This window comes from Globicephala melas, chromosome 2 (genome assembly GCF_963455315.2).
Source record: "Globicephala melas chromosome 2, mGloMel1.2, whole genome shotgun sequence".
NCBI classification, from domain to species: Eukaryota; Metazoa; Chordata; class Mammalia; order Artiodactyla; family Delphinidae; genus Globicephala; species Globicephala melas.
In genome coordinates, this window is record NC_083315.2 from 77,578,368 (window position 1) to 77,592,126 (window position 13,759).

The 13,759-nt window shown below is 38.5% G+C and overlaps 1 protein-coding gene across 3 annotated transcripts in view; it reads left to right on the top strand.

Moving 5' to 3' along the window:
* Positions 1–13,759, top strand: part of NEDD4 (NEDD4 E3 ubiquitin protein ligase) — a 159,452-nt gene that overhangs the window by 127,657 nt on the left and 18,036 nt on the right. For all 3 annotated transcript variants that reach the window (XR_009562990.1, XM_030878760.2, XM_060294229.1), the window contains 8 exons: positions 169–372; positions 1,806–1,886; positions 2,117–2,171; positions 2,268–2,326; positions 3,361–3,426; positions 7,406–7,635; positions 8,377–8,498; positions 8,590–8,660. Coding sequence is in view for 2 of the 3 variants with exons in the window: in XM_030878760.2 (XP_030734620.1) it covers positions 169–372; positions 1,806–1,886; positions 2,117–2,171; positions 2,268–2,326; positions 3,361–3,426; positions 7,406–7,635; positions 8,377–8,498; positions 8,590–8,660 (888 nt within the window). In the remaining variant the exon portion in view is untranslated. The remainder of the gene's footprint in view (positions 1–168; positions 373–1,805; positions 1,887–2,116; positions 2,172–2,267; positions 2,327–3,360; positions 3,427–7,405; positions 7,636–8,376; positions 8,499–8,589; positions 8,661–13,759) is intronic.

Genomic DNA, 13,759 nt, shown 5'->3' on the forward strand with positions numbered 1-13,759 from the left:
TTATTTTAAAAACAAACTTTGACAAAACACTGTATTGGAAAAATGAGCCTCCAATCTTTAGGCCTATTTATAATTGTGTGTGCTGTTTGCAGGTTAAGTTACCTTTTTAACCACAGCTATTTGTGTGTTCTCTATAAACACTGCAACACGATTAAATTAACATTCTAGGCCACAGTGGAGACCAGTCAGCTACCATCAAGCCAGGGTTCTTCTGCAGGCCCTCACCCGCAGGCCCCCACGAGTGACGCAGCACAGCAGGTGACCCAGCCATCTGAAGTGGAGCAAGGATTCCTTCCCAAAGGCTGGGAAGTCCGGCATGCACCAAACGGGAGGCCTTTCTTCATTGACCACAACACCAAAACCACCACCTGGGTAACTTCAGTGCTCTCCAGTTTAAATTTATAACAACAATAATAGTGTCTCATGTGTAGTTCTTGATAATCTTTAATTATACATTAATATACCCTACATTTCCTAGTCCTCATTTAGAGATAGGTTGAATTCTTAATAGGATTATTTCTATTCAATATGTTTATGCCTATTTTTAATATTTGGGGGGATTGTCATGGAGATACATTTACTTCCTGTTTGCAGTTTTGGGGGTTTTTGTTTGTTTGTCTTTGTGTGTGTGTGTGTGTTTTTGGTCACACTGTGCAGCTTGTGGGATCTTAGTTCCCCAACCAGGGATCGAACCCACGCCCCCTGCAGTGGAAGTGTGGAGTCCTAACCACTGGACTGCCAGGGAATTACCACGTTTGCAGTTTTTAGCTCACTAGCCATGAATACTGAGGAAGATATTTAGTCATAATCCTTTCCCTTTGTATGAGGCTTATAGTTCCAAAGTACTTTTGAATCCATATCTCATAGTACCCAAAAAAACTTATGAGACTAGGTAGAATAGGTATTTTTATGTTAAGATGAGGCTTAAAGTTGTTGAGCAGTTGGTTCACCAGTAATTGAAAAATTACTGAAAATCAGCTGCAGATGAAGAGATTTTGATTAATAAATTTGTTTAAAACACCAATATACCTAAATAAAACTAAAATTATACAATAAATGATTTAAGAAAATAATATTAAAATTATACATCAATAAATTAAATTTTGTTTTCTTTCAACAATTTGAATTGCCTTTAATAACCTTTTTGCGCTTACCTTCCTATCTTTCATAAATATTAATAAATTAACACCTTAGCAGCTAGGTGCCTAAAAGCATGTTCAGGGCCTCAGAAATAACATGTGCTCCAGTTTTATGTCCCACTCTTACACCAGTTTTTATTTAGAGAAGAGCCCTAAGTAGTGACACAGTCCATAAAGAGTGGGCAAAATACTCCAAATGGTTTCTGTGAAAGAGATAGTGAGTTAATACTGATCCTCCTCTGAGATCTGAGAACTGAATATTGTAGCCTGTGAGTGATAGATTTTAGATGAGAACCTATTATTTCATAGAGTAAGCAAAAGAAATAAAAGTGATATCCATTGATATTAGAAAACGTAGTAACAGGGCTTCCCTGGTGGCGCAGTGGTTGAGAGTCCGCCTGCCGATGCAGGGGACACGGGTTCGTGCCCCGGTCCGGGAAGATCCCACATGCCGTGGAGCAGCTGGGCCCGTGAGCCATGGCCGCTGAGCCTGCGCATCCGGAGCCTGTGCTCCGCAATGGGAGAGGCCGCAACAGTGAGAGGCCCACATACCGCAAAAAAAAAAAAAGATACTCCTCAAAAAAGAAAACGTAGTAACAGATTGACTTTCATGATTTTAAAGTTTGTGTGTGTGTATTGTTTTCTTTATTTACTCTACCAAAAAAGGAAGATCCAAGACTGAAAATTCCAGCTCATGTGAGAGGAAAGACATCACTTGATTCCTCCAATGACCTGGGGCCTTTACCTGTAAGTTTCTAGAACTGCTACCCATCTAACTTGGCTATCTCAAACATTTGTATTTTGGAATACAGTAGTTCGTTAACATTTAATAATAATTAATATTATTGTTGAAGTGTTGATGTCTTCTACTAAGAATGGAATATGCAACTGAAATCAACCATATAACCAAATCTATTTCTCTGCCCATACATCGAACACCGTTTCCTAACATAACTGAAATATATTCTTCATTATAGCCAGGATGGGAAGAAAGAACTCACACCGATGGAAGAATCTTCTACATAAATCACAGTATGTGCAATGTGATTATTTTCATTACATTATCTTTTGCAGTATCAAATTTTGTACATGAGGATGGAGAACATCTTTTTTTCTCTCTTTCTTCAGATATAAAAAGAACGCAATGGGAAGATCCTCGGCTGCAGAATGTAGCAATAACTGGACCAGTAAGTCTCTTTGTATCAGGATCCTCTGATGGGGTTGTCCACTTACCTGTCTCTTCAAGAGTGTTTGATCAAGGACATAGCACTAAAGGTGTTGAGAGGAAAGCACATTTGCAGATCTCCCCTCTCCCCACCGCCTGTACACCAGGTCTCAGTTATTTGAAAAGAGCATATAAAGTCATTATCCTTACTCTGCGTGGCAGCCTTGTGAAACCAGTGAGCCAGATAGTCAAATACTAAGGCAGTGGTCTGCCGTGCTCAGGCTAGTACTTGTCTGAAGAAGAAGGCTGGCAATCCTCAGCAGATCAAAGGAGCCAAGAGTGTATCTGGTGAGGAAGCAGAGAGCACCGTATCAACTCAGGGTCATGACTTGAACTTTTTGGTTGAAATCGTTGTAAATACCGGTATATAAAACGTACTCACATTTAAGTACAATTATGACCATGTATGATGTTTACACTGCTCTTGAGTCAGATTAACGATAGGAAAATCATTTTCCTCTTTTATATAGCTTCTTTTTCCAACTTCAGTTTTTCAGATTTTAACTGTTTCCTAATTCACAAAAATAAGTAAAATTGAAGATACAGTTCTTGTGGATTACTCTTCTGATTCCATGTTTAGTCTTTTAAAGTAATGGATAAAAAAGGCAACTCCTCAGAGTTCAAGCAAAAAGTATATTTTTCAAATTACTCCTTTAATGAAGAAATCACTTTGAAAGCCTCTTTAGAAATGGAAATGTTCATTTCTAATATTTCTCTACTTGGAAGACATTTCCTGTTTCTGGCCTGTTGCATTTCAAGAGTATTGCATGATGAAAATTACAGCCATAGGAATTGCTGAATACAATTTTATCTTAAACAGAGAAATTAAAAATTTTTAAATTATATATATGGTTTTTCTTTGAATTAAACTTTTCAAATATTCTCTTTTAATGCCTTTAACTTATGTTCATCAAATACCCAGAGGGGAGTTTGTAAAATTGTTCCAGAATGAAACAACTTAAACCTTCTTTATTTTTCCAACATTTTCAACTCAAGGCAGTGCCCTACTCCAGGGATTACAAAAGAAAGTATGAGTTCTTCCGAAGAAAGCTGAAGAAGCAGGTTAGTGATACTTATAACGAGTTCTCAGGAATGATGGTCATATAGACTGAAAGCATGAGAAATGCATTTAAAAAAGTAACAGAGAATGTATTCTATATATTAACAACTTTGAATAGTTTCTTTTAGGGAAAGGATGTGTATTTTTTGAGTACCTGTAATATATGATTAGAGACCACAGTTATTTTATGTCTTTATTTTTCAGTATACCTTGTAATATAGAAAAATAGTATTAGAAGTGTGCTTTTAAAGAGCTCTAACCTGGTTCCCTCATGGGTTTCTGGGGTTTGGGTTTTGTAGAAACTAAGCAAGGATAGCTCAGGAGATTATCCCCAGGCCTGGACTTAATTGTGTAGGAGGACTCTTTGGATTCCTTTTCTGCTTTGACTATTGTTTTCCAGTGTTAGTCATTCGTTATTTACAGCTTCAAATATAATATATCTCTGCATAATTTGACAGTACAGCTGTGGTTGGAGCAGTCCTCTTATTGCTTGTCTCCTTCTGCTTATCAGAAATGTTCACTACTCTCTTTTCCATCACCACAAATTCATTATGTTTGGAACTAAACTCATCTGCCCATCTATTTCATTTCTGTTGGTGATGACTATTTTTTTTTTTTTTAGTAATTTTTAAAAATTGAAAGATTCTTTAAATTCCATAGTGCTTTAGTTTTCAAAGGTTTCACACACACGATTTCATGTAACTCTATAATAACCCTTCCCCCCCAAGTCTGTATTGCCCCTCCCCCCTTCCCTCTCCCCCTGGTAGCCACTAATTTGTTTTCTATATCTGTGAAGGTGATGACCATTTTTTAATGCCTTTCTAATTTGCTCGTGCTTTTCCCCTTGCCCTGCAGTTTAGGAGTACTGCCACTAGGTGGCTATATTGGGTTACACTTACTTGCCTTCCAAGCCAGAAGCCTGCTTTTCCAGATTCAAGATGGTGGGTCTGCTTCCACAGATTTTCTCATCCTAAATTTAACAAAAAAATGAAATATGATAGTTTTATAGTGCAGATATTTTATGCCTGAATAAAGCCCTAAAATGTCATCAATGTTTTAAACTCATTTTCAATAATAATTTTATGTTAAAATCACTCGAAATTTGTTTTCTACCTCTTAAAATTATTTGGGATTTTAAGTCTATTTTGAGTTACTTGTCTGGTAAATATTTTCATTCTTAATGACAGTGTATTGGTGGAATAGAAGCACTAGCTTCTCCATTTGCCAGTCTGAACACTTATAAGCATGTTACAGTATCTAATGGTTGATGAGGCAGCAGGTCACAGAACACAAAAACCATAATGAAAGCAGTAATATTTATTGAGCTTTCACTACATAACAGGCATTTTTCTTAACAAGTTACGTGTCTTATCTACGTGTAATCTCTACAATAACTCTATAAGGAAGGGACTATTATTATCACATTTTAAATCTGAGGAAACTGAGGTTCAGAGAAATTAGGCAATGTGATCAAGTTCCATGGTTATTAGTGGCAGAGCCAGAAACAAACCAAGTGGTCTAGCGCCAGAGTCCATTCTCTTAAGCCACCTGACATATCAGATTGGTGATTAAGAGAAGAAATTACCCAGAATGCAACAAAGATACATAAAAAGATGAAAATTATGAAAGAAAGCTTAAGAAGCATGAAGCTGTTCCAGAAAGAGAGACTGGAGAGCCTGAGAAAAGAGGCTGAGAATCTGAATCCTCAGCTTAACAAAATTTCCCAAGCAGGATTTGAAAATTAAAATCCCTATCTGGACACATCACAGCAAAAGAGCAAGATGGAGATGAAAATATCTAAGTCAGTGCTCCAGAGCTTTGAGCTGTCTTTAACCTTTTCTTCTGCCTAATCCTTAACATCTCATTAGTTAGGAATAAGGGTGGCTGATCATTACTGAGATCACTGCATGCCTGGTATCGCGTCAGCGCAAGAAATGCGCTATCCTGGTAAGTCCTGAAACAGCGCCCTGAGGGTCAGTATTATCGTCCCTGTTTTATAGGTGAGGAAATTAAGCCTTTGAAAAGATGTGTGAGGTGAAGCCGGGACTTGAACACAGTGTCCCCTGACTCTAGAACCCATGCATGGTCCACCACGCAGCTCAGAGGTGGAAATTTCTCCTTCAGCCCTCTCTTCGTTGCCACTGCTCACTCACATGGTCCACTCGTCTTCTCTCACATGGTGTTTCAGGGGTCTTTCACTGACCAGCACGTTTCTTGTCTCTCCTTAAAAACACCCTTTACACTCGACGCCATCAGCCTCTGAGAACCCACCAGTCCGATCCTGTGGCTTCCTGCTCAGCAGCTCTTCCTGGTCAGCCTTCGCGCTGTCTACACTGTGGCCTCACACTGCTTCTAAACCTTCTTGCGCTCTAATCCCTCCTCTCCCTCCCCTCCTCCTTCTGTACCGGCCAGCTGTCAGATGGCTTAGACCCCTCCTGCATGCTGTTGCTCAGTCCCTGTCTCCCTTCCCCTCTTTTTTTTTTTTTTTTGCAGTACTAAGGCCTCTCACTGCCGGGCCTCTCCTGTTGCGGAGCGCAGGCTCAGCGGCCGTGGCTCACAGACCCAGCGACTCCACGGCATGTGGGATCTTCCCGGACCGGGGCACGAACCCGTGTCCCCTGCATCAGCAGGCGGACTCCCAACCACTGCGCCACCAGGGAAGCCCTCTCCCTTCCCCCTCTTGAAGCCTCCTTGATTGTCTCACTTGCAATTAATAGCTCAGTCTCTCTGCCCACAAGAACTTTGCGTCTATTTCTATTTTTAACAATTTTCCTACCTTTTAAATCTCAGAATTAGTAACATTTACATTTGTTTCTCACACACATACCAAATTATAAACTCCTTGAGAAAGTGACCACATCTTATGCCATGTTTTTATTCCCTTTTCCTCCCATCTCTGCCCCCACTGCGATACCTACCTAGCATGGACCTAGCCCAGAGCGGGCCTTCAGTAAATGCTTGCTGAGTTACCTGCACTGTTTGCCTAGTGCCTAAAATTCTAAAATTCCTTTTCTCCAATCTTACCACTTTTTAAAATTGCATAAGCAGCAGAGGAAACTGATTATGTTATGCTTATATTGCTTATATAAACTGCTTGTATTATTATGTTTCTATAGGACTTTCCACTTTTCTTAAATATGAGAGTGAAATTGATTTTTTTTTCCCTTAGAGCTAACCCTCTTTTTGAAGTGACAGAATATTTATAGTATGTTTCTTTTTCATGGTTTCCACTTGAACCTTGCACACAAAGCACTCAAGAATAAACTATTCAGATATATTTCTATGTAATTTACAAGGTCTGCCTAAAAGCATAGTTATCTACATTTGTCATATAAGCAAAGTATGTACAAAAGATGAGTGAGGCAACAGAGCTCATTCACTAAGAACAGAGAGTCAGGAGCTAAGACTTTCTTAACTTGTATCTTTAGTTTCTTCACCCATAAAATGAAGACAATAATAGTAGCTTCTTCATAGTGTTGTTATGAGGAGTAAGTGAGTTAACCCATTAAAATGCTGGGAACAGTACGGGCACAGTCTGTAAATGTTAGCACCTGTTAATGAGTGAAGCAGGCAGGCTCCAAGGAGGAAAAGTGGAGGGCAGGGAAGAACCCTGAGCCAACAGGCACACAAGTAGCAGGCAGTGGCTAGACTGACTGCAGGTCACAGAATGGTCTTCTTCATTGGATCTTAAGACGGAAAGAACTGTTCATGAAGTGCCTTCACGTGAGCCTTATTACCACCATCAGTAGCTGCTTCTTCAGATGTGACAATCAGAAGTCTATGTAATTAAGTGACTAGAGAAAATGCATGAGTGATTTCATACCGTGGAGGAAATACAGACAATATACCTAGTCCTGTTTTCCCTGAAAAAGGATCTTGGGCACAGGGTAGAATACAATGAATTTTATAACGTTCATGAGAGAAATGTGTCATCTTGTTGAATTGATTTAAACCATTAGTCTCTCTTCTCTGGGTTTTCAGAATGACATTCCAAACAAATTTGAAATGAAACTTCGCCGTGCAACTGTCCTTGAGGACTCTTACAGGAGAATTATGGGGGTCAAGAGGGCAGACTTCCTCAAGGCTAGACTGTGGATTGAGTTTGATGGCGAAAAGGGACTAGATTATGGAGGAGTCGCCAGAGAATGGTTCTTTCTGATTTCAAAGGAAATGTTTAACCCTTATTATGGGTTGTTTGAATATTCTGCTACGTAAGTACCTTTACAATGACTGTATACAGAAAGAAAATCACTGTTTTGAAAGTAACAGAGTGATGTGATGCAAGGAAAATGTACATCACAGTGTCAGAAAACGGAGACTGTAACTAATGTTGTTTCAGAAATAACTTTTTAAAATTGTGGTGAAATATACATAACATAAAATTTACCATTTTTATCATTTTAAGTACATAGTTCAGTGGCATTAAGTACAATACATTCATTGTTGTGTAACCATCACCACCATCCATCTGCAGTACTTTTTCATCATCCCAAACTGAAACTCCATACCCTTTAAACACTATCTCCCCCATTCCCTGGCATTAACCGTTCTACTTTCTGTCTCTCTGAATTTGACTATTCTCAGTACCTCATATAAGTAGAATCATACAGTATTTGTCTTTTTGTAACTGACTTCATTAGCATAATGTCTTCAAGGTTGTATCCATGTAGCAGCATGTGGTAGAATTTCCTTCTTTTTGAAGGCTATATAATACCCCGTTATGTGTATCTACCACATTTTGTTTATCCATTTATCTTTCAATAACATTTTGGATTGTTTCCACCTTTTGATCAAAATGCCTGTTTTTAAAACCATTAAATCCAATGGTGTAATATGGTTCTAACAGAGGTAAACAACTCTGAAAAGAGGGAGATGATTTACAGTTATTTAGTCATATTAAAATTTTTGTATGAAATATAGAAAGGAACATTCAAATGTGGTTATCTTTACAGGGATAATTATACCCTACAGATAAATCCCAACTCTGGATTGTGTAATGAAGATCACCTCTCTTACTTCAAGTTTATTGGCCGGGTAGCTGGGATGGCAGTTTATCATGGCAAACTGTTGGATGGTTAGTATTAAGCCTAAAACTTTTTTTTTAATGTAATTATCTGATTTCTTTCACTTGGTAATCATTTTGAATATATTTGATTTTTTGCAAGGCTTTTTCATCCGCCCATTTTACAAGATGATGCTGCACAAGCCAATAACACTTCATGATATGGAATCGGTGGTATGTCTTTTTCACTTATAAAGTATGATAGAACAGGCAAATGAATATTTTACAGGCTTACCTTTTAATAATGAAAAACATCAATAGATGTGCCAAAATACAAAGGAACATTTTTCCCCAACATTTTATTATGAAAATTTTCTAACGCATAATGAAATTGAAAGTATTTTACAATGGCTATGTGCGTATCCACCACCCAGATTACACAATTGGCTTTTTATCTATACTCACTTGTCCACACCCCCATCCATCAATACATCCTGGTTTTTTGATGCATTTCAAAGAAAGTTGCATATATCAGTAAACGTCTCTCTAAATACTTCAACATGTTATACATCAGTTTTATGCATTTCTTGCATCAGTATTTGAATTGTGATGAACGGCATATGTTTTCAAAATGGCAGTCCAAAAGCAAGGCCTTGAGATTAGGCTACTACAAAGAAACAGAAACCCGATAAAAAGGTGGGCTTGTAGGAGAGCACTGGAATCACAACTAACTGCTGAACAAGCATCGACAGGAAGACACTGGAACTCACCAAAAGAGATACCCCACATCCAAAGACAAAGGAGAAACCACAATGAGACAGTAGGAGGGGCGCAATCACAGTAAAATCAAATCCCATAACTGCTGGGTGGGTGACTCACAAACTGGAGAACACTTATACCACAGAAGTCAACCCACTGGTGTGAAGGTTCTGAGCCCCACGTCAGGCTTCCCACCCTGGGGGTCCGGCAAAGGGAAGAGGAATTTCTGGAGAATCACACTTTGAAGGCTAGTGGGATTTGATTGCAGGACTTTGACAGGACTGGGGTAAACAAAGACTCCACTCTTGGAGGGCACACACAAAGTAGTTTGTGCATCGGGACCCAGGGGAAGGAGCAGTGACCCCATAGGAGACTGAACCAGACCTACCTGCTAGTGTTGGAGGGTCTCCTGCAGAGGCGGGGGGTGGATGTGTCTCACCATGATGACAAGGACACTGGCAGCAGAAGTTCTGGGAAGTACTCCTTGGCGTGAGCCCTCCCAGAGTCCACCATTAGCCCCACCAAAGAGCCCAGTAGTCTCCAGTGCTGGGTTGCCTCAGGCCAAACAACCGACAGGGAGGGAACCCAGCCCCACCCATCAGCAGACAAGAAGATTAAAGTTCTGCTGAGCTCTGCCCACCAGAGCAACAGTCAGCTCTACCCACCACCAGTCCCTCCCATCAGAAAACTTGGAAAAGCCTCTTAGATAGCCTCATCCACCAGAGGGCAGACAAAAGAAGCAAGAAGAACTACAATCCTGCAGCCTGTGGAACAAAAACTACATTCACAGAAAGATAGACAAGATGAAAGGCAGAGGCTATGTACAAGATAGAGGAACAAGATAAAACCCCAGATAAACAACTAAATGAAGTGGAGATAGGAAACATTCCAGAAAAAGAATTCAGAATAATGATAGCGAAGATGATCCAGGACCTCGGAAAAAGAATGGAGGCAAAGAATGAGAAGGTGCAAGAAATGTTTAACAAACACCTAGAAAAATTAAAGAACAAACAAAACAGAGATGAACATACAATAACTGAAATGAAAAAAACACTAGAAGGAATCAATAGCACAATAACTGAGGGAGAAGAACAGATAAGTGACCTGGAAGACAGAATGTTGGAATTCAGTGCTGCAGAACAGAATAAAGAAAAAAGAATGAAAAGAAATGAAGACAGCCTAAGAGACATCTGAGACAACATTAAACACAACAACATTCTCATTACAGGGGTCCCAGAAGGAGAAGAGAGAGAGAAAGGACCTGAGAAAATATTTGCAGAGATTATAGTGGAAAACTTCCCTATCATGGGAAAGGAAATAGCCACCCAAGTCCAGGAAGCACAGAGAGTCCCAGGCAGGATAAACCCAAAGAGAAACACGCTGAGACACATAGTAATCAAACTGGCAAAAATTAAAGACACAGAGAAAGTATTGAAAGCAACAAGGGAAAAATGACAAATAACATACAAGGGAACTCCCATAAGGTTAACAGCTGATTTCTCAGCAGAAACTCTACAAGCCAGAAGGGAGTGGCATGATACACTTAAAGTGATGAAAGGAAAGAACCTACAACCAAGATTACTCTCCCTAGCAAGGATCTCAGTCAGATTCCACGGAGAAATCAAAAGCTTTACAGACAAGCAAAAGCTAAGAGAATTCAGCACCACCAAACCAGTTCTACAACAAATGCTAAAGGAACCTCTCTAAGTGGAAAACACAAGACAAAAAAGGACCTACAAAAACAAACCCGTAACAATTAAGAAAATGGTAATAGGAACATACATATCGATAATTACCTTAAACGTGAATGGATTAAATGCTCCAGCCAAAAGACACAGGCTCGCTGAATGGATACAAAAACAAGACCCATATATATGCTGTCTACAAGAGACCCACTTCAGACCTAGGGACACATTCAGACTGAAAGTGAGGGGATGGAAAAAAATATTCCATGCAAATGGAAATCAAAAGAAAGCTGGAGTAGCAATACTCATATCAGATAAAGTAGACTTTAAAACAAAGAATGTTACAAGAGACAAGGAAGGACACTACATAATGATCAAGGGATCAATCCAAGAATAAGATATAACAATTATAAATATATATGCACCCAAGACAGGAGCACCTCAATACATAAGGCAACTGCTAACAGCTATAAAAGAGGAAATCAACAGTAACACGATAATAGTGGGGGACTTTAACACCTCATTTACACCAATGGACAGATCATCCAAACAGAAAATTAATAAGGAAACACAAGCTTTAAATGACACAATAGACCAGATAGATTTAATTGATATTTATAGGACATACCTTCCAAAAAAAGCAGATTACACTTTCTTCTCAAGTGTGCATGGAACATTCTCCAGGATAGATCACACCTTGGATCACAAGTCAAGCCTCACTAAATTCAAAAAAATTGAAATCATATCAAGCATCTTTTCTGACCACAACGTTATCAGATTACAAATCAATTACAGGGGAAAAAAATGTAAAAAACACAAACACATGGAGCCTAAGCAGTGCATTACTAAATAACCAAGAGATCACTGAAGAAATCAAAGAAGAGATCAAAAAATACCTAGAAACAAATGACAACGAAAACATGACGATCCAAAACCTATGGGATGCATCAAAAGCAGTTCTAAAAGGGAAGTTTATAGCTATACAAGCCTACCTCAAGAAACAAGAAAAATCTCAAATAAACAATCTAACCTTACACCTAAAGGAACTAGAGAAAGAAGAACAAACAAACCCCAAAATTTGCAGAAGGAAACAAATCATAAAGAGCAGAGCAGAAATAAATGAAATAGAAACAAAGAAAACAATAGCAAAGATCAATAAAACTAAAAGCTGCTTCTTTGAGAAGATAAACAAAATACATAAACCATTACCCAGACTCATCAAGAAAAAGAGGGAGAGGACTCAAATCAATAAAATAACAAATGAAAAAGGAGAAGTTACAACAGACACTGCAGAAATACAAAGCATCCTAAGAGACTACTACAAACAACTCTACGCCAATAAAATGGACAACCTGGAAGAAATGGAAAAATTCTTAGAAAGGTGTAACCTTCCAAGACTGAACCAGGAAGAAATAGAAAATATGAACAGACCAATCACAAGTAATAAAATTGAAACTGTGATTTAAAATCTTCCAACAAAAAAAGTTCAGGCCCATACGGCTTCACAGGTGAATTCTATCAAATATTTAGAGAAGAGCTAACACCCATCCTTCTCAAACTCTTCCAAAAAATTGCAGAGGAAGGAACACTCCCAAACCCATTCTATGAGGCCACCATCACCCTGATACCAAAACCAAAGATACTCAAAAAAAGAAAATTACAGACCAGTATCACTGATGAATATAGATGCAAAAATCCTCAACAAAATACTAGCAAACAGAATCCAACAACACATTAAAAGGATCATACACCATGATCAAGTGGGATTTATCCCAGGGATGCAAGGATTCTTCAGTATATGCAAATCAATCAATGTGATACACCATTTTAACAAATTGAAGGATAAAAACCATATGATCATCTCAGTAGATACAGAAAAAGCTTTTGACAAAATTCAACACTGATTTATGATAAAAACTCTCCACAAAGTGGGCATAGAGGGAACCTACCTCAACATAATAAAGGCCATATATGACAAACCTACAGCAAACATCATTCTAAATGGTGAAAAACTGAAAGCATTTCCTCTAAGATCAGAAACAAGACAAGGATGTCCACTCTTGCCTCTATTATTCGACATAGTTTTGGAAGTCCTAGCCACGGCAATCAGAGGAGAAAAAGAAATAAAAGGAATACAAATTGGAAAAGAAGAAGTGAAACTGTCACTGTTTGCAGATGACATGATACTATACATAGGGAATCCTAAAGAGGCCACCAGAAAACTACTAGAGGTAATCAATGAATTTGGTAAAATTGCAAGATACAAGATTAATGCACAGAAATCTCTTGCATTCCTATACACTAATGATGAAAAATCTGAAAGATAAATTAAGGAAACAGTCCCATTTACCACTGCAACAAAAAGAATAAAATACCTAGGAATAAACCTACCTAAGGGGACAAAAGACCTGTATGCAGAAAACTATAAGACACTGTTGAAAGAAATTAAAGATGATACGAACAGATGGAGAGATATACCATGTTTTTGGATTGGAAGAATTAATATTGTGAAAATGACTATACTACCCAAAGCAATCTACAGATTCAATGCAATCCCTATCAAATTACCAGTGGCATTTTTCACAGAACTAGAACAAAAAATCTTAAAATTTGTATGGAGATACAAAAGACCCCGAATAGCCAAAGCAGTGTTGAGGGAAAGAAACGGAGCTGGAGGAATCAGACTCCCGGACTTCAGACTATACTACAGAGCTGCAGTAATCAAGACAGTATGGTACTGGCACAAAAACAGAAATGTAGATCAATGGAACAGGATAGAAAGCCCAGAGATAAACCCAAGCAACTATGGTCAACCTATCTATGACAAAGGAGGAAAAGATATATAATGGAGAAAAGACAGTCTCTTCAATAAGTGGTGCTGGGAAAACT